Source organism: Scylla paramamosain, unplaced genomic scaffold, assembly GCF_035594125.1.
Source record: "Scylla paramamosain isolate STU-SP2022 unplaced genomic scaffold, ASM3559412v1 Contig3, whole genome shotgun sequence".
In the NCBI taxonomy this organism is placed as follows: Eukaryota; Metazoa; Arthropoda; class Malacostraca; order Decapoda; family Portunidae; genus Scylla; species Scylla paramamosain.
This window is the reverse complement of record NW_026973668.1, coordinates 2,027,545-2,048,546: the sequence shown is the minus strand read 5'-3', so window position 1 is coordinate 2,048,546 and position 21,002 is coordinate 2,027,545. Positions and strand designations below refer to the sequence as shown.

The window sequence follows — 21,002 nt, the reverse complement described above, 5'->3', positions numbered from 1 at the left end:
TGAAGGGAAAGTATAACTACGTGGCCGATCAGCTCTCTCGCCCAGTGAGGATCATTCAGCGATGTCCTACTCCAAACTATTTAGGCCTGACTTTAGAACAAATCAAGATTCAACAAAGGGAAGAAATTAAGTGGAGAGACATGATAGAGTATCTGGAAGGAGGGTCTATACCTACCAAAAAGTATCATAAGAGTATATTGCACCAGTTCACTATAATTGATGAGTTGCTGTACTACGCTAAGGAAAACATTGATGGCAGCATTCATTATTCATTGGTAGTTCCTCAGGTTCTGATTCCTAAAGCTTTAGAACATGCACATGAGCTTTCTGGCCACCTGGGTCAGAAAAAGACAATTAAAAAGGCCGAAGAATTGTTTTACTGGTGTAATCTCAAGTTTGACGTAACCCAGTACGTAAAGAATTGCCTTACCTGTCAAAGATTTAAAACCTCTCCAGGGTTACAGCAGCCTTATCAGGAATTACCTTCAGTAGAGAAGCCCTTAGATAGGATAGGTATAGACCTGACGGATATGATTGCAGGCAGTGGTGGCTACCGATATGTGTTGACTATCGTAGATCACTTTAGCCGATTTGTGAAGTTCTATCCACTCAAAAACAAACTATCAGAGGGAATTGTAGAGGCGCTGCAGCACTACATTACCGACTTCGGGACTCCTCACTCCATCGTCCTGGACAACGGGGGCGAGTTCACCTCCCAGATCTTCCAACAATTCTGCCAGCAACACCTCATCACCCTCTGTTACACCACTCCCTACCACCCGCAAGGGAACGCCATCACCGAACGACTCCATCGCACGCTCAAATCCATCTTGGCTTCCATGTGCCGAGGTTACCCGCTACGGTGGCCTCGCCTACTCCCTGTGTGTCAGGCCACTATGAATGCCGCCGTCCATACCAGTATCGCCCAACAACCTTTCTTCGCGTTTTTCTCCCGGCATGCGCCCCGAGTGGTGGGTGCCAGGCTACCCGCAGTTGATGGTGACGAGCAAGACGTGGATGTGGTCCGCCGGCTGATCCGGGAAACACACGAGAAAATGACTCGGAAATACCGTAATGCGGCCAACAGGAAACGCAAGGAGCAGAAGGTAGACATTGGGGCGTTGGTGTGGGTGAAGCGAGAAACTACAGAGTCAGGAGTGTGTAAGAAACTGTGTGTTCGTTGGGACGGCCCATATAAGGTGGTGGAAGTTTTAAGAGGAGGCGGTGGTTATGTGGTGAAAGACCCTTTCTCGGGAAAGATGGTGCAAAGAGCGGCAGAAAAGATCAAACAGTTTCACAGTGAGGAAGAGTACGTAGTTGCAGCTCAAGACACAGTGTTCCAACCTGATATAGAAACTGAAGTGTTACCGCCTAGAGTGCGTAACCGTCCCAGACGCTATATTGAGGAATGTTAATGTCGCTGGAAAGACGGTATAGAAAAGAGCAGAGTGCTTGGGGTAAATAGAGTCCCCCCCCTTACTTTTGCATGGTCTGGCTGGACTGGTTGTAATGAATCGTGGTATGACGGGTATGGGTACTATGTGAGAGGTGATGTAAGAATTTGAGAAGGAATAAGGAACCACTTTAATTCGCAGACTACTACTGCACTCGACAATCCGTTCGGGCCATTCTGTGGTGGATTACTTCAGGACGTGGCGAGCGCTTCGCGTAATCATCTATAGTATCTCGTGGTATGAGTGAATGTGTGGATGAGTAAATGACTGTCCGAGTGGAAGGAACCGAGTACTGGGGTGGCCGAATCTCGTTTCAGAGAGTGACGGAGTGACTTAAGGTTAAGTCCTCACACCACAGGAGGTCAAGAGGCTGGTTGGGGTGGAATTTCTTTTCTTTTTCCTTGAGATGAGAGAAAGAGCCGAGTTATGTCTCCAAGGGACATTGTGGTGATATGGCCCACAAGCCATTGTATGGGAGAGAATGTCAGAGTTATTTCCCGACAGAGATCACGTGCAGTTCGTCAGCCTGGCTTGGTTATGTGGTGGTGAGGGGAGGTTCTAAATACTCGGATGTGAAGGTGTTATTTTATTTTATTTTTTTTTTGGTAAGGAGAAAAGAGAGAGGTGAAAAATTCTAGAACGGATGAAAGGCTCGTGTAGTGCTGAGAAATTAATTATGTATATTTCTACTTTTTTTCCTAGGCTAGGGCCCATGTAGTGTGCGGGGGTGACCAGAATCTCAGTACCATGTGACTAACCCCTCCCCTTCCCCTCCTCTCCTCAGTGTCCTTTTGTCCTTGCTTTCCCCCCCCCTCTCTCAGCGTCACTGTGTTGACCACTTCTATAACAAAATTTACCCAGTGAATAAACGTAATTTCTCCTGCTTGGCCAGGTTATAGAGGCGAATTTTTCACCTAATCCCAGAGAATGGGGAGCCCTTAATACGATAAAATTAATTTTATAATGGTAAGGTCTTAAACCAGCTCAAACAAATCCCAGATAATTACGCCACGCCAATGAGGTTGACGAATCTGATAAATCTTCTCTGCTTCGCCTGCCTTGTTACCACTGTTGCTACGCAAGCCGGGAAGAGATACCAGACTTTGACTAATTCCCCAATTGATTTCAAAAGTCCATTGAATTAAACTTCTTAAAGTAACAACTATAAAGTAAACAGTAACTTAATTATTCATATTTTTCATCCCTGAACTCACAACCTAGTCGCTCCCCCCCTACTAAAAACAAAATTATAACTTAATAAATTTCCCCATTGGAAACCTTTATCCTTAGTTTCCCGCCGATTCCCTCACAAGCAAAGCCAGTCTCTCTCGGATTCTCCTCAGGTGAGCATGCGGTCTGATAATCTCCCCCTCCATTCCTGTAATATTAAGTAAGTGTTTATTTAACAATAATTTTACTAAAGCAGTCTCTCTCGGATTCTCCTCAGACCCTCTTGGATTCCCCTCAGATATTCCTGTTGATAAACTATTTCTGAGTGGATAGATATTCGCATTTTTTTCGTTCTGTTTTTGTTGGTTTTCTCCACGGGACTAGTGAAACCACCTGGTTCGAGATCACCGTGTGAGACTGTCCTCAGTTCTATACATACTTTTTGGGTATATATTTGTTATTTATTTATTTATTCTCTGGTCTCCCCCACAACTCAGTAGTCGCGAAAATATCTCCATCGTAGTTTTATGTAATTGAAGAATACGCTACCATTTATTTTGTATTTCTGAATTATGTAACTGAAGAGTACGCTACCATTTATTTTGTATTTCGGAATTATGTAACTGAAGAATACGCTACCATTTATTTTGTATTTCGGAATTCCTTTCTTTTTATTATTATTAGTTCGGATTATTCCATTATTTATTAAAAATCATAAAAGTGTCAAGATTTGTATTTCTCTTAATCCAGTGATAGGATTTGTAATTATCGTGTGCCACAAGGGAACATCACACCCCTTAGAGGGCACTAAATATATATATATATATATATATATATATATATATATATATATATATATATATATATATATATATATATATATATATATATATATATATATATATATAATATATAAAACCTAAATTCTATATTTGGAAAGTGGCAGTTTTGCATAATATTTGGAATAATTACATATGTACGATAATTTTACCAGAAGTACAAAAATTTCAACTAGTATAGTACGATAATATGACCAAAACAATCTGGCAACGCTGAATAATTCCTGTGCCACCTGTAGCATCAAGATCAAGATCAAGTCTGGTGGAGGGAACAGAGGCGGCGTCCGCGTGGTGCTGTGGTCAGTGGTCAGGTCACGCCGAGTGTGCGGCAGATTGCGCCTGTGTTTGAGCTGGCCTGGGTCACCTGTGGCCACCTGGCGGACTGGCGGCGCCTCCCTGGCCTCACCTGAGGGCGTGCAGGTAATGGTGGGCGGGGAACAAGTCAATGTCGGGAGGCGAGTGACTGAGGTGGTGGTCACCGTCACTCTTGTTGTGGTTTGTTTGTTTGTTTGTTTGTTCATTTCTTTTATTCCCAAGGCGTGGCGGCGCCGCCTGGCTGTCTGCTGGTGCTGCCTGCCTGGTGAAGTGTTGCCTGGGGAATAATAGGCAGACATCTTGTGCACTGCTGCGCTGGGTTAGGTTAGGCTGTGTGGCACTACAGTCGATGTGGGGTCCCCGGCTGGCTAGGCCGCGTCCGGCAGGTCTAGAGAGAGAGAGAGAGAGAGAGAGACTATGCACATTTAGCTATGTAATAGTGATCATATGTCTTGTTAGAAGAGAGAGAGAGAGAGAGAGAGAGAGAGAGAGAGGGGGGGTATCCTCGCCTGACCTGGTAGCAGTGCAGGGAAAATACACAACTGGCAACTCAGACCTGCCGGACAAGGCGTAGCCAGCCTGGAGCCCCACGTGCACACTAGTGCCGGTTGTTTGGTGTTAGTTGTGTTAAGGTAGGTGTGCTTATTTTGTGTGATATATTTGTTATATTATGTTATGGCAAGTCAGGTTAACTTTAGGTTAGGCTAGGTTTTTTTTGACAAAATGTTGCCGTCACAACAGTGGCAGCAACGCAGGACGTCAGTTAACCTTCTTTGTCTTCTTGTTTTATTTTTGTTATTTGTTTGTTTGTTTATCGTTGTTTTATTTGTTTGTGTGTTTTCCGGCAGGACAGCAGTGGCGAGACGGCAAGACCCCACCAGCAAGTCCATTCTGCCCCAGAGCCCCTCGGGTCAGTGGCCGGCAAGTCCTCCCGTCCATTCTGCCCCAGAGCCCCTCGGGTCAGTGGTCAAAAATTGATGGATAAGTGTCTTGAAACCTCCCTCTTGAAGGAATTCAAGTCATAGGAAGGTGGAAATACAGAAGCAGGCAGGGAGTTCCAGAGTTTACCAGAGAAAGGGATGAATAATTGAGAATACTGGTTAACTCTTGCGTTGGAGAGGTGGACAGAATAGGGGTGAGAGAAAGAAGAGAAGAAAGTGTTGTGCAGCGAGGCCGCGGAAGGAGGGGAGGCATGCAGTTAGCAAGATCAGAAGAGCAGTTAGCATGAAAATAGCGGTAGAAGACAGCTAGATATGCAACATTGCGGCGGTGAGAGAGAGGCTGAAGACAGTCAGTTAGAGGAGAGGAGTTGATGAGACGAAAAGCTTTTGATTCCACCCTGTCTAGAAGAGCAGTATGAGTGGAACCCCCCAGACATGTGAAGCATACTCCATACATGGACGGATAAGGCCCTTGTACAGAGTTAGCAGCTGGGGGGATGAGAAAAACTGGCGGAGACGTCTCAGAACACCTAACTTCATAGAAGCTGTTTTAGCTAGAGATGAGATGTGAAGTTTCCAGTTCAGATTATAAGTAAAGGACAGACCGAGGATGTTCAGTGTAGAAGAGGGGGACAGTTGAGTGTCATTGAAAAGGTTGTGTTGAGTTGATAGATGGAGGAATTACCAAGTTTGCTCTGCCCCAATCAGAAAGATCAGAAGTCAAGCGTTCTGTGGCTTCCCGGCATGATATGTTTACCTCCTGAAGGGTTGGACGTCTATGAAAAGACGTGGAAAAGTGCAGGGTGGTATCATCAGCGTAGGAGTGGATAGGACAACAAGTTTGGTTTAGAAGATCATTAATGAATAATAAGAAGAGAGTGGGTGACAGGACAGAACCCTGAGGAACACCACTGTTAGTAGATTTAGGAGAAGAACAGTGACCGTCTACCACAGCAGCAATAGAACGGTCAGAAAGGAAACTTGAGATGAAGTTACAGAGAGAAGGATAGAAACCGTAGGAGGGTAGTTTGGAAATGAAAGCTTTGTGCCAGACTCTATCAAAAGCTTTTGATATGTCCAAGGCAACAGCAAAAGTTTCACCAAAATCTCTAAAAGAGGATGACCAAGACTCAGTAAGGAAAGCCAGAAGATCACCAGTAGAGCGGCCTTGACGGAACCCATACTGGCGATCAGATAGAAGGTTGTCAAGTGATAGATGTTTAAGAATCTTCTTGTTGAGGATAGATTAAAAAACTTTAGATAGGCAGGAAATTAAAGCAATAGGACGGTAGTTTGAGGGATTAGAACGGTCACCCTTTTTAGGAACAGGTTGAATGTAGGCAAACTTCCAGCAAGAAGGAAAGGTAGATGTTGACAGACAGAGCTGAAAGAGTCTGACTAGGCAAGGTGCAAGTTCACAGCACCCCCTGAACACTGCTGCACACCTCACTGGGAGTAATTATTGTTTTGGCAGGTGTCTACTGCCTCCTCCTACAAAGGCTGGCAAGTCCTCCCATCCACTCTGCCCCAGAGCCCCTCAGGTCAGTGGCCGGCCACTCAGAACGCTGCACCACTGCTGTCAACACTTGCTTCTTTGTCACAAGTTACCACCAACAAAAACTGATTGGCTCGCTCTTTGCACGGCTGTGGTGGCCCGCACAGAGTCAGTTGTTGTGTGGCGGCCCTACTCTGTATGGAGGCTGTGTGTTAGGCTGAGGCTGAGGCAGGAAGCCCCTCGCTGCCTGCGTGGTGACGGCCTCCTCTGTTACAGGTGCCAGGTGTATCTTGTCTGTGGAGGCTGTGTGTTAGGCTGAGGCTGAGGCAGGAAGCCCCTCGCTGCCTGTGTGGTGACGGCCTCCTCTGTTACAGGTGCCAGGTCTGCGTCCAGCGAAGGGACTCCCTCCGTGCATCCTCGGCGCAGCCCCAGGGTTCCTGCAGGACCGGCCGCGGCCAGGAGCAGTGTTGCAATGGAGGATGTGACGCCAGGCAGCAGCAGCAGCAGCAGCAGCAGCAGGAACAGCTGGGAGCAGCAGGCGACCCCAGGCGTGAGGACCTACACTTGTGACCACTGCGGCAAAGTGTGCTCCACCAAGGCTGCCATTGCCAGACACGTCCTCTCCCATGCCGGCAAGACAAGGCTGAGAGGCAGGAGTGGCCCCACTGAACACACTGCCACCCACACTGGCGGCAGGAACCACAAGTGTGACCACTGCGGGAAGACATTTGCCCGGAAGAGTCATCTTGCATCACACATCCTCACCCACACTGGGGAGAGAAAGTTCCAGTGCCTGGAGTGTGGGAAAAGATTCACCCAGAAAGGCCATCTCTCCTCACACATCCTCACCCACACTGGGGAGAGAAAGTTCCAGTGCCTGGAGTGTGGGAAAAGATTCACCCAGAAAGGCCATCTTGACACACACATCCTCACCCACACTGGGGAGAGAAAGTTCCAGTGCCTGGAGTGTGGGAAAAGATTTATTCATAAAGGTGATCTTAACAAACACATCCTCACCCACACTGGGGAGAGAAAGTTCCAGTGCCTGGAGTGTGGGAAAAGATTTACCTGCAAGCATTCTCTTGACTTACACATCCTCACCCACACTGGGGAGAGAAAGTTCCAGTGCCTGGAGTGTGGGAAAAGATTTATTCATAAAGGTAATCTTAACAAACACATCCTCACCCACACTGGGGAGAGAAAGTTCCAGTGCCTGGAGTGTGGGAAAAGATTTACCCAGAAGGGTTCCCTTGACACACACATCCTCACCCACACTGGGGAGAGAAAGTTCCAGTGCCTGGAGTGTGGGAAAAGATTTACCCAGAAGGGTTCCCTTGACACACACATCCTCACCCACACTGGGGAGAGAAAGTTCCAGTGCCTGGAGTGTGGGAAAAGATTTACCCAGAAGGGTTCCCTTGACACACACATCCTCACCCACACTGGGGAGAGAAAGTTCCAGTGCCTGGAGTGTGGGAAAAGATTTACCCAGAAAGGTAATCTTGACAGACACATCCTCACCCACACTGGGGAGAGAAAGTTCCAGTGCCTGGAGTGTGGGAAAAGATTTACCCGGAAAGGTAATCTTGACACACACATCCTCACCCACACTGGGGAGAGAAAGTTCCAGTGCCTGGAGTGTGGGAAAAGATTTACCCAGAAGGGTTCCCTTGACACACACATCCTCACCCACACTGGGGAGAGAAAGTTCCAGTGCCTGGAGTGTGGGAAAAGATTTACCCATAAATGTAATCTTAACAAACACATCCTCACCCACACTGGGGAGAGAAAGTTCCAGTGCCTGGAGTGTGGGAAAAGATTTACCCAGAAGGGTTCCCTTGACACACACATCCTCACCCACACTGGGGAGAGAAAGTTCCAGTGCCTGGAGTGTGGGAAAAGATTTACCTGGAAGCGTTCTCTTGACAGACACATCCTCACCCACACTGGGGAGAGAAAGTTCCAGTGCCTGGAGTGTGGGAAAAGATTTACCTGGAAGCGTTCTCTTGACAGACACATCCTCACCCACACTGGGTCCTCCCGAGTGCCCAGGAGGTACAAACAGCCGCGGTGAAGGGAACAGTCGCCGTCCTGAAGAGAGCCCTCGGATACACTGGTAACACTGCTTAGGGTGTAACTTTAGACCCCAGGCTTGGGGCCATTGCACTCACCAAACAATGAAACAAGAAAATGCAGAAAACAGGGAGAGAAAGTTCCCAGGCCTGCAGTGTGGGAAAAGATTTGCCCTGGCAATACCAGTGGTGACTTGTGGGTGTGGTGTGGTGACTGGCCACAACATTACTGCCACAAACCAGCTGGCAATACCAGTGGTGACTTGTGGGTGTGGTGTGGTGACTGGCCACAACATTACTGCCACAAACCAGCTGGCAATACCAGTGGTGACTTGTGGGTGTGGTGTGGTGACTGGCCACAACATTACTGCCACAAACCAGCTGGCAATACCAGTGGTGACTTGTGGGTGTGGTGTGGTGACTGGCCACAACATTACTGCCACAAACCAGCTGGCAATACCAGTGGTGACTTGTGGGTGTGGTGTGGTGACTGGCCACAACATTACTGCCACAAACCAGCTGGCAATACCAGTGGTGACTTGTGGGTGTGGTGTGGTGACTGGCCACAACATTACTGCCACAAACCAGCTGGCAATACCAGTGGTGACTTGTGGGTGTGGTGTGGTGACTGGCCACAACATTACTGCCACAAACCAGCTGGCAATACCAGTGGTGACTTGTGGGTGTGGTGTGGTGACTGGCCACAACATTACTGCCACAAACCAGCTGGCAATACCAGTGGTGACTTGTGGGTGTGGTGTGGTGACTGGCCAAAAGGTTTATCCTGCAATGTAATGTTGACAAACATCCTCACCCACACTGTGGTAAGGAAGTACAGGTGTGGTGTTTGTGGCAGTGTTTGTGTAGCAAGAGTGGTGTTGCCAGACACATCCAAACACACCTGTGGGGGGTGAGGTGTTGTGGATGTGGTGGTGGTGTGTGAGGGACTTGGAGTGACTAGTGTTTGTGTGTTGTTACTTTGTACTCAAGTGTTGGAATAAACTTTTGTTGCTAGAATGCTGAGTTATGTTGTTAACAGTACTTGATGTGTGTGTGTGTGTGTACAAAGTGGCCAGTATTAATCCTCGCATGACAAACACAGCGGTGGATGACTGGAATAGACTCAGTAGTCAGGTTGTTAGTGCAGAGTGAGTCATTACAGAGCTTTGAAGTGTTAGACAAGTGTTTGGACAGGGATGACAGGTGGAAACAGACAGGTGTGTTTTGTACAGGGCAGGGACTGCCACGTGTGGGCCTGATGGCTTCCCGCACCAACCCTTGTGTTCTTGTGTACTACCACCACCACCACTACTACTATTAATGATAATAAAACACTTCATTTCTTCACTCTTATAATATATTACAACATCCATTTTCTTCAAATATAAGCTGGAAAATTGTTATTAAAATTATTCAAAACTAAACCCATTCACTCTTCTTCTTCTTCTTCATCAACAATTTGGCTTAGAAGAAGAATAACAACAATAACACCACCAATAACTTACAACTCCACTATAACTCGCTGTTATATATAAAATGCATCCACTTATGAAAATATACGCTGTACATGATACAGTGTGTGTGTGTGTGTGTGTGTGTGTGTGTAGGACAGAGAGAGAGAGAGAGAGAGAGAATCCAAATAAAACCATTTCAAAACATACATACAACAACAATAACAATAATTATAACAAAAATTAATAATAATTGCTACTTTATTATTATTATTGTTGTTGTTGTTGTTGTTGTTGTTGTTGTTGTTGTTTTGTTTGTTTTGTTGTTCTCTCCTTGCCGAGTATCTTGTGACGAGACCCGCAGGAGGGAACACGGGAAGGAAGCAATAATTGGAGGAACTGAAGAAAATGGACGAAATAGAGGAAGGACTTTAAGAAATGCAAAGAAAACGGGCAAAATACAGAAAGAGCAAGGAAAAGTTGATCAAAGCAAAAGAAATGAAGGAATAATGATGGAGGAACTGAAGTATAATGGATAAACAGAGGAACAACAAGCAAATGCAAAACAATACAAAAAATAATGAGCCAAATGTGAATAAATATAAATAAAACAGATAAACAGGAGAGAGAGAGAGGGAGAGATTCTTTAAAATAATAATAAAAAAGAATTGGAAAAGGTGTGTGTGTGTGTGTGTGTGTAAGGAATGTTTATATATGGTTAGTCAGTCAATTAGTCACACACACACACACACACACACACGCACGGTGATGGAATTATTAAAAAGGCAAAAGAAGCCTGACAAGTGTCTACACCACGGGAGAAGTGGACATTAATAAAACCCAAGAAGAAAAAGACTTGGGAATTAGAATGAGTGATAATTTGTCACCAGAAAAAACATGTCAACAAAATAGTTGGGGAAACCTGTGAGTTAGTAAGAAAGATGAAAGGGGCACTGGCTTCCATGGATGAGGAGATGATGAGAAGGTTCGTGGAATATGTGACTCCACCAAATATGCCACAATTGTTTGCTCACCCCATAATGAAAAGGAAACAAGGAAAACAGAGAGGATCCAAACAGCTGCAGCCAAACTGGTGCCAAGCCTGACAGATTTAACCTGTGAAGAAACATTAATGAGACTGAAGCTTGCATCATTAGCAGAGAGAAGAGAAAGAGGGGAGCTGATTGCTATATACAGAGTTTTAAAGGCTACGGATCAAGTTGACAAAGAAGACTTATTTGTGTGCCACTCAACACACACACACACACACACACACCTTCATTTTTCACCCTCTCTTTCCTTCCTTCTTCACTACTTCCTCCTTCCTGTCCCTCCCTCTCTAACCCCCCTCTCTCTCTCACACACACACACACACACACACACACACACCCCTCCCCTCTCTCCCCCTCACCCCCCCACACACCTCAGCAGCTGATGGGCTTTAAGATACTGAAGCCGCTGTGAGCCGTGGACACCAGCAGGCCGGGGATCTGAGGGTGCCAGTGTAACTCCTTCACCTCCTGCTGACCGCGGTGCACGAACAGCAGCTGCTCTGGCACATCCTGGGGGGGCGGGGGGGAGGAGGGTGTTAGATAAGGTTAGGTAAAGTTTAGGTTAGGTTAAGTTTGGTAAGGTTATTCTTTGTCACCTTTCTCTTCTTCCTATCTCTATTTCTCCTGTTTTTCCTCCTCCTCCTCCTCCTTCTAACTTAACCTAAGCTTTGTCTAAGAGCTGCCATGCACACTTGGTTTTAATTAATAATCCTGTTGTACTGTTTCTGCACTCCTCCTTTCCTTGCTTGCTTGCTTCCTTGCCTCTGTCACCTCATAATGTCTATCCAGTCCTTTCTTTCCTTCCCTCCTTCACTCCTCGTCTCCCGTCCGACCTCAGTTGACGGCCAGCCACCACCACGGCACCACCTCTTCCCCTCCAACGCCCACACACACCTGCACATTGTTTTGTAGCCTCCTGGGGCGCTGACATGCAGGAAAACAAACAAAACAAACAAAACAACAAAAAGAAAAAGTACACACACACACACACACACTAAAACCTAACTATATTGAACTTCATCCTAACTTAACCAAACCAAACCTACCTTAACTTAACCTAAACAAACCTAACTTAATCTAACCTACCCTAGATTAACCTAACTACTACTATTACTACTACTATGACTATAACTACTACTACCACTACTACAACCTCCTCCTCCTCCTCCTCCTCCTCCTCTCCTCTCCCCTCCATCCCACCACCACCACCACCACCCACCTCCCACTCCTCAGCTGCCTCCCTCTCCACAGCCAGGTCCCACTGCAAGATGGCGTCGTCCTTCCCCCCGCTGACCAGCAAGGAACCCTCGCTGGGGTGCCACTCCACGGTGCTGACCGGCGCTGAGTGGTGCTTCAGCTCTGCCACAGCCCGCGTCACTTCAACTACAGCCTTTGCAATGTAGAAATGTTGTTAATCTGTCACCAGAACCACAAAAACACCCTTAAAAACCCGCGTCACTTCAACTACAGCCTTTGCAATGTAGAAATGTTGTTAATCTGTCACCAGAACCACAAAAACACCCTTAAAAACCCGTGTCACTTCAACTACAGCCTTTGCAATGTAGAAATGTTGTTAATCTGTCACCAGAACCACAAAAACACCCTTAAAAACCCGCGTCACTTCAACTACAGCCTTTGCAATGTAGAAATGTTGTTAATCTGTCACCAGAACCACAAAAACACCCTTAAAAACCCGCACCACTTCAACTACAGCCTTTGGAATGTAGAAATTTTGTTAATCTTTCACCAGAACCACAAAAACACCCTTAAAAACCCGCGTCACTTCAACTACAGCCTTTGGAATGTAGAAATGTTGTTAATCTGTCACCAGAACCACAAAAACACCCTTAAAAACCCGCGTCACTTCAACTACAGCCTTTGCAATGTAGAAATGTTGTTAATCTGTCACCAGAACCACAAAAACACCCTTAAAAACCCGCGTCACTTCAACTACAGCCTTTGGAATGTAGAAATGTTGTTAATCTGTCACCAGAACCACAAAAACACCCTTAAAAACCCGCGTCACTTCAACTACAGCCTTTGCAATGTAGAAATGTTGTTAATCTGTCACCAGAACCACAAAAACACCCTTAAAAACCCGTGTCACTTCAACTACAGCCTTTGCAATGTAGAAATGTTGTTAATCTGTCACCAGAACCACAAAAACACCCTTAAAAACCCGTGTCACTTCAACTACAGCCTTTGCAATGTAGAAATGTTGTTAATCTGTCACCAGAACTGTAGTCGCAGCGGCTGGGCATGAGTTGGCTCTCAGGTGATCTGTTTTACCAATCACACCATCATCGTAGGGTAGAGGAGAGGCAGTTCTCCCTGACACGTTTATTGATGAGGTAGGCACGACCGTAACAACTGCGGACAAGTTCTCTGTCTCAATTTCTTACAAGATAACGTTACACGCTGATATTAAACACTTTCAACATATTACAGTATTCATTAACAATACATGCAGTCAACTTGGCACTATGACAAGCAGTTTTTACCACAAAATTAAAGTATTTACCTCGGTCACCATCCTGCCCGTCTTTGTCTGAGCGCGACTTGGCCGTGAGTGATGCCCGCAGGCGACCAGCAGGTTAACCCCACACTACCAACAAGTGAGCATCGGCTTTGTGCTCAATATAGCACTGAATACTGATACTCACACATGTTACACGTTTTCATGCAAATAGAAGACTATTGAACATTTCACTTATAAATGCCGAGGAATAATGACGTGAGGTACAAACGCTTTACGTACAGTAACACAGTCCATTTACCAGGCTTTACTACTGCTTCCTTTCTTCAGTATTACCAAAGTTTACTCAGCTGAACCTTTTATTTCAAAGTGAAAGAGTGGTCATAACTGAATTGCACAGGCAGGTTTGTAATTTATATAAAGAATTGCTACTGATGTACATGAACCATGAATACATTGTGAAAACCATGCTTTCAAAAGTTGATCCAAGATATCAACGTGAGTTCCTGATGCTAGAGCAGGTGTATTTGGGTGCATCTGTCTTAAAAACAGTAACAGACAATCCAGAATTAAGCAAGCAAAAAAAGGAAATGTACGAGTTTGGCTTCCACTGCAGATTATTTTTGATAGTAGCAGCAGAACAGATCAGGAAGAGATTTCATTTCTGAGATGAAGAAGTCCTTTCAAGAATGCACATGCTGGAGCCAGCCAGTGTTCTAGGCATCCAGGGCAAAGTGCAAGAGCAAAGTGTGGTGCCCCTCGCGACACACCTTCCCCGAATCATTGCCCAGGATGATTCTACCCTCCAGCAACTGGACGATGAGTGGAAGAGGCTTGCCGTAGAAGATCTGCCTGAATCCATTACCAACATGGCGAAAAAAGTGGACAAAAGCAATTACAACCAGCCTGATAAATTTTGGTGTGCCATAAAAACTCTGGAGGATAGTGATGGAAACCCCAAGTTTAAGCTTGTTTCAGACTTTTCACTAGGATGTCTTTCTTTGCCTCATGCTAATGCTGACTGTGAGTGCTGCTTCTCTAGTGTAAACCGTGTGAAAACAAAAGACAGAAATAAGCTAATAACAGAAACCGTAAGAGACATGATCCTAGCGAAGCAGTGTGTTGCGTCCACATCCAGCAGTGACTGTACGACCTTCAAGCCATCAATCAAAGTCAATGATAAAAAACATGACATCAAGAGTGCTATATTCCTCCAATGAAGAGAGTGCCGGGGCTGCTGACGACGTGCCCCATGTATATATAGAAGAACAAGACCACTAATCTCCTACATAGTAAGTAAACAACTTAACCAAGTGTCCTGTAGTTTTTCTCCAATTATTAATGATATGTACTTAGGAAAGTGTTTTGTTTGTTAAGGGCATTGTTGTTGTTTTTCATTACACACACACACACTCTCTCTCTCTCTCTCTCTCTCTCTCTCTCTCTCTCTCTCTCTCTCTCTCTCTCTCTCTCTCTCTCTGTCTTTATATATATATATATATATATATATATATATATATATATATATATATATATATATATATATATATATATATAACCTAAATTCTATATTTAGAAAGTGGCAGTTTTGCATAATATTTGGAATAATTACATATGTACGACAATTTTACCAGAAGTACAATAATTTCAACTAGTGTAGTACGATAATATGACCAAAACAATCTGGCAACGCTGAATAATTCCTGTGCCACCTGTAGCATCAAGATCAAGATCAAGTCTGGTGGAGGGAACAGAGGCGGCGTCCGCGTGGTGCTGTGGTCAGTGGTCAGGTCACGCCGAGTGTGCGGCAGATTGCGCCTGTGTTTGAGCTGGCCTGGGTCACCTGTGGCCACCTGGCGGACTGGCGGCGCCTCCCTGGCCTCACCTGAGGGCGTGCAGGTAATGGTGGGCGGGGAACAAGTCAATGTCGGGAGGCGAGTGACTGAGGTGGTGGTCACCGTCACTCTTGTTGTGGTTTGTTTGTTTGTTTGTTCATTTCTTTTATTCCCAAGGCGTGGCGGCGCCGCCTGGCTGTCTGCTGGTGCTGCCTGCCTGGTGAAGTGTTGCCTGGGGAATAATAGGCAGACATCTTGTGCACTGCTGCGCTGGGTTAGGTTAGGCTGTGTGGCACTACAGTCGATGTGGGGTCCCCGGCTGGCTAGGCCGCGTCCGGCAGGTCTAGAGAGATTGAGAGAGAGAGAGAGAGACTATGCACATTTAGCTATGTAATAGTGATCATATGTCTTGTCAGAAGAGAGAGAGAGAGAGGGGGGGGGTATCCTCGCCTGACCTGGTAGCAGTGCAGGGAAAATACACAACTGGCAACTCAGACCTGCCGGACAAGGCGTAGCCAGCCTGGAGCCCCACGTGCACACTAGTGCCGGTTGTTTGGTGTTAGTTGTGTTAAGGTAGGTGTGCTTATTTTGTGTGATATATTTGTTATATTATGTTATGGCAAGTCAGGTTAACTTTAGGTTAGGCTAGGTTTTTTTTGACAAAATGTTGCCGTCACAACAGTGGCAGCAACGCAGGACGTCAGTTAACCTTCTTTGTCTTCTTGTTTTATTTTTGTTATTTGTTTGTTTGTTTATCGTTGTTTTATTTGTTTGTGTGTTTTCCGGCAGGACAGCAGTGGCGAGACGGCAAGACCCCACCAGCAAGTCCATTCTGCCCCAGAGCCCCTCGGGTCAGTGGCCGGCAAGTCCTCCCGTCCATTCTGCCCCAGAGCCCCTCGGGTCAGTGGTCAAAAATTGATGGATAAGTGTCTTGAAACCTCCCTCTTGAAGGAATTCAAGTCATAGGAAGGTGGAAATACAGAAGCAGGCAGGGAGTTCCAGAGTTTACCAGAGAAAGGGATGAATGATTGAGAATACTGATTAACTCTTGCGTTAGAGAGGTGGACAGAATAGGGGTGAGAGAAAGAAGAGAAGAAAGTGTTGTGCAGCGAGGCCGCGGAAGGAGGGGAGGCATGCAGTTAGCAAGATCAGAAGAGCAGTTAGCGTGAAAATAGCGGTAGAAGACAGCTAGAGATGCAACATTGCGGCGGTGAGAGAGAGGCTGAAGACAGTCAGTTAGAGGAGAGGAGTTGATGAGACGAAAAACTTTTGATTCCACCCTGTCTAGAAGAGCAGTATGAGTGGAACCCCCCCAGACATGTGAAGCATACTCCATACATGGACGGATAAGGCCCTTGTACAGAGTTAGCAGCTGGGGGGGTGAGAAAAGCTGGCGGAGACGTCTCAGAACACCTAACTTCATAGAAGCTGTTTTAGCTAGAGATGAGATGTGAAGTTTCCAGTTCAGATTATAAGTAAAGGACAGACCGAGGATGTTCAGTGTAGAAGAGGGGGACAGTTGAGTGTCATTGAAAAGGTTGTGTTGAGTTGATAGATGGAGGAATTACCAAGTTTGCTCTGCCCCAATCAGAAAGATCAGAAGTCAAGCGTTCTGTGGCTTCCCTGCGTGATATGTTTACCTCCTGAAGGGTTGGACGTCTATGAAAAGACGTGGAAAAGTGCAGGGTGGTATCATCAGCGTAGGAGTGGATAGGACAACAAGTTTGGTTTAGAAGATCATTAATGAATAATAAGAAGAGAGTGGGTGACAGGACAGAACCCTGAGGAACACCACTGTTAGTAGATTTAGGAGAAGAACAGTGACCGTCTACCACAGCAGCAATAGAACGGTCAGAAAGGAAACTTGAGATGAAGTTACAGAGAGAAGGATAGAAACCGTAGGAGGGTAGTTTGGAAATGAAAGCTTTGTGCCAGACTCTATCAAAAGCTTTTGATATGTCCAAGGCAACAGCAAAAGTTTCACCAAAATCTCTAAAAGAGGATGACCAAGACTCAGTAAGGAAAGCCAGAAGATCACCAGTAGAGCGGCCTTGACGGAACCCATACTGGCGATCAGATAGAAGGTTGTCAAGTGATAGATGTTTAAGAATCTTCCTGTTGAGGATAGATTAAAAAACTTTAAATAGGCAGGAAATTAAAGCAATAGGACGGTAGTTTGAGGGATTAGAACGGTCACCCTTTTTAGGAACAGGTTGAATGTAGGCAAACTTCCAGCAAGAAGGAAAGGTAGATGTTGACAGACAGAGCTGAAAGAGTCTGACTAGGCAAGGTGCAAGTTCACAGCACCCCCTGAACACTGCTGCACACCTCACTGGGAGTAATTATTGTTTTGGCAGGTGTCTACTGCCTCCTCCTACAAAGGCTGGCAAGTCCTCCCATCCACTCTGCCCCAGAGCCCCTCAGGTCAGTGGCCGGCCACTCAGAACGCTGCACCACTGCTGTCAACACTTGCTTCTTTGTCACAAGTTACCACCAACAAAAACTGATTGGCTCGCTCTTTGCACGGCTGTGGTGGCCCGCACAGAGTCAGTTGTTGTGTGGCGGCCCTACTCTGCATGGAGGCTGTGTGTTAGGCTGAGGCTGAGGCAGGAAGCCCCTCGCTGCCTGCGTGGTGACGGCCTCCTCTGTTACAGGTGCCAGGTGTATCTTGTCTGTGGAGGCTGTGTGTTAGGCTGAGGCTGAGGCAGGAAGCCCCTCGCTGCCTGTGTGGTGACGGCCTCCTCTGTTACAGGTGCCAGGTCTGCGTCCAGCGAAGGGACTCCCTCCGTGCATCCTCGGCGCAGCCCCAGGGTTCCTGCAGGACCGGCCGCGGCCAGGAGCAGTGTTGCAATGGAGGATGTGACGCCAGGCAGCAGCAGCAGCAGCAGCAGCAGCAGCAGGAACAGCTGGGAGCAGCAGGCGACCCCAGGCGTGAGGACCTACACTTGTGACCACTGCGGCAAAGTGTGCTCCACCAAGGCTGCCATTGCCAGACACGTCCTCTCCCATGCCGGCAAGACAAGGCTGAGAGGCAGGAGTGGCCCCACTGAACACACTGCCACCCACACTGGCGGCAGGAACCACAAGTGTGACCACTGCGGGAAGACATTTGCCCGGAAGAGTCATCTTGCATCACACATCCTCACCCACACTGGGGAGAGAAAGTTCCAGTGCCTGGAGTGTGGGAAAAGATTCACCCAGAAAGGCCATCTTGACACACACATCCTCACCCACACTGGGGAGAGAAAGTTCCAGTGCCTGGAGTGTGGGAAAAGATTTACCCGGAAGTATTCCCTTGACACACACATCCTCACCCACACTGGGGAGAGAAAGTTCCAGTGCCTGGAGTGTGGGAAAAGATTTATTCATAAAGGTGATCTTAACAAACACATCCTCACCCACACTGGGGAGAGAAAGTTCCAGTGCCTGGAGTGTGGGAAAAGATTTATCCATAAAGGTAATCTTAACAAACACATCCTCACCCACACTGGGGAGAGAAAGTTCCAGTGCCTGGAGTGTGGGAAAAGATTTACCCAGAAAGGTGATCTTAACAGACACATCCTCACCCACACTGGGGAGAGAAAGTTCCAGTGCCTGGAGTGTGGGAAAAGATTTACCCAGAAAGGTGATCTTGACACACACATCCTCACCCACACTGGGGAGAGAAAGTTCCAGTGCCTGGAGTGTGGGAAAAGATTTACCCAGAAGGGTTCCCTTGACACACACATCCTCACCCACACTGGGGAGAGAAAGTTCCAGTGCCTGGAGTGTGGGAAAAGATTTACCCAGAAGGGTTCCCTTGACACACACATCCTCACCCACACTGGGGAGAGAAAGTTCCAGTGCCTGGAGTGTGGGAAAAGATTTACCCAGAAAGGTAATCTTGACACACACATCCTCACCCACACTGGGGAGAGAAAGTTCCAGTGCCTGGAGTGTGGGAAAAGATTTACCTGGAAGCGTTCTCTTGACAGACACATCCTCACCCACACTGGGTCCTCCCGAGTGCCCAGGAGGTACAAACAGCCGCGGTGAAGGGAACAGTCGCCGTCCTGAAGAGAGCCCTCGGATACACTGGTAACACTGCTTAGGGTGTAACTTTAGACCCCAGGCTTGGGGCCATTGCACTCACCAAACAATGAAACAAGAAAATGCAGAAAACAGGGAGAGAAAGTTCCCAGGCCTGCAGTGTGGGAAAAGATTTGCCCTGGCAATACCAGTGGTGACTTGTGGGTGTGGTGTGGTGACTGGCCACAACATTACTGCCACAAACCAGCTGGCAATACCAGTGGTGACTTGTGGGTGTGGTGTGGTGACTGGCCACAACATTACTGCCACAAACCAGCTGGCAATACCAGTGGTGACTTGTGGGTGTGGTGTGGTGACTGGCCACAACATTACTGCCACAAACCAGCTGGCAATACCAGTGGTGACTTGTGGGTGTGGTGTGGTGACTGGCCACAACATTACTGCCACAAACCAGCTGGCAATACCAGTGGTGACTTGTGGGTGTGGTGTGGTGACTGGCCACAACATTACTGCCACAAACCAGCTGGCAATACCAGTGGTGACTTGTGGGTGTGGTGTGGTGACTGGCCACAACATTACTGCCACAAACCAGCTGGCAATACCAGTGGTGACTTGTGGGTGTGGTGTGGTGACTGGCCACAACATTACTGCCACAAACCAGCTGGCAATACCAGTGGTGACTTGTGGGTGTGGTGTGGTGACTGGCCACAACATTACTGCCACAAACCAGCTGGCAATACCAGTGGTGACTTGTGGGTGTGGTGTGGTGACTGGCCAAAAGGTTTATCCTGCAATGTAATGTTGACAAACATCCTCACCCACACTGTGGTAAGGAAGTACAGGTGTGGTGTTTGTGGCAGTGTTTGTGTAGCAAGAGTGGTGTTGCCAGACACATCCAAACACACCTGTGGGGGGTGAGGTGTTGTGGATGTGGTGGTGGTGTGTGAGGGACTTGGAGTGACTAGTGTTTGTGTGTTGTTACTTTGTACTCAAGTGTTGGAATAAACTTTTGTTGCTAGAATGCTGAGTTATGTTGTTAACAGTACTTGATGTGTGTGTGTGTGTGTACAAAGTGGCCAGTATTAATCCTCGCATGACAAACACAGCGGTGGATGACTGGAATAGACTCAGTAGTCAGGTTGTTAGTGCAGAGTGAGTCATTACAGAGCTTTGAAGTGTTAGACAAGTGTTTGGACAGGGATGACAGGTGGAAACAGACAGGTGTGTTTTGTACAGGGCAGGGACTGCCACGTGTGGGCCTGATGGCTTCCCGCACCAACCCTTGTGTTCTTGTGTACTACCACCACCACCACCACCACTACTACTATTAATGATAATAAAACACTTCATTTCTTCACTCTTATAATATATTACAACATCCATTTTCTTCAAATATAAGCTGGAAAATTGTTATTAAAATTATTCAAAACTAAACCCATTCACTCTTCTTCTTCTTCTTCTTCTTCATCAACAATTTGGCTTAGAAGAAGAATAACAACAATAACACCACCAATAACTTACAACTCCACTATAACTCGCTGTTATATATAAAATGCATCCACTTATGAAAATATACGCTGTACATGATACAGTGTGTGTGTGTGTGTGTGTGTGTGTGTGTGTGTGTGTGTAGGACAGAGAGAGAGAGAGAGAGAGAATCCAAATAAAACCATTTCAAAACATACATACAACAACAATAACAATAATAATAACAAAAATTAATAATAATTGCTACTTTATTATTATTATTGTTGTTGTTGTTGTTGTTGTTGTTTTGTTTGTTTTGTTGTTCTCTCCTTGCCGAGTATCTTGTGACGAGACCCGCAGGAGGGAACACGGGAAGGAAGCAATAATTGGAGGAACTGAAGAAAAT

The 21,002-nt window shown here is 46.5% G+C and overlaps 1 protein-coding gene across 17 annotated transcripts in view; it reads left to right on the top strand.

The window, feature by feature from the left end:
* Positions 1–3,580: 3,580 nt before the first annotated feature.
* Positions 3,581–21,002, top strand: part of LOC135096331 (gastrula zinc finger protein XlCGF57.1-like) — a 36,850-nt gene continuing 19,428 nt past the window's right edge. For 2 of the 17 annotated variants that reach the window (XR_010264689.1, XR_010264691.1), the window contains exons 1-5: positions 3,585–3,883; positions 4,627–4,737; positions 12,041–14,557; positions 14,984–15,164; positions 15,890–16,000. Coding sequence is in view for 4 of the 17 variants with exons in the window: in XM_063997762.1 (XP_063853832.1) it covers positions 6,687–8,288 (1,602 nt within the window). In the remaining 13 variants the exon portion in view is untranslated. The other 15 variants (XM_063997769.1, XM_063997768.1, XM_063997767.1 and 12 more) reach the window with 13 other exon arrangements.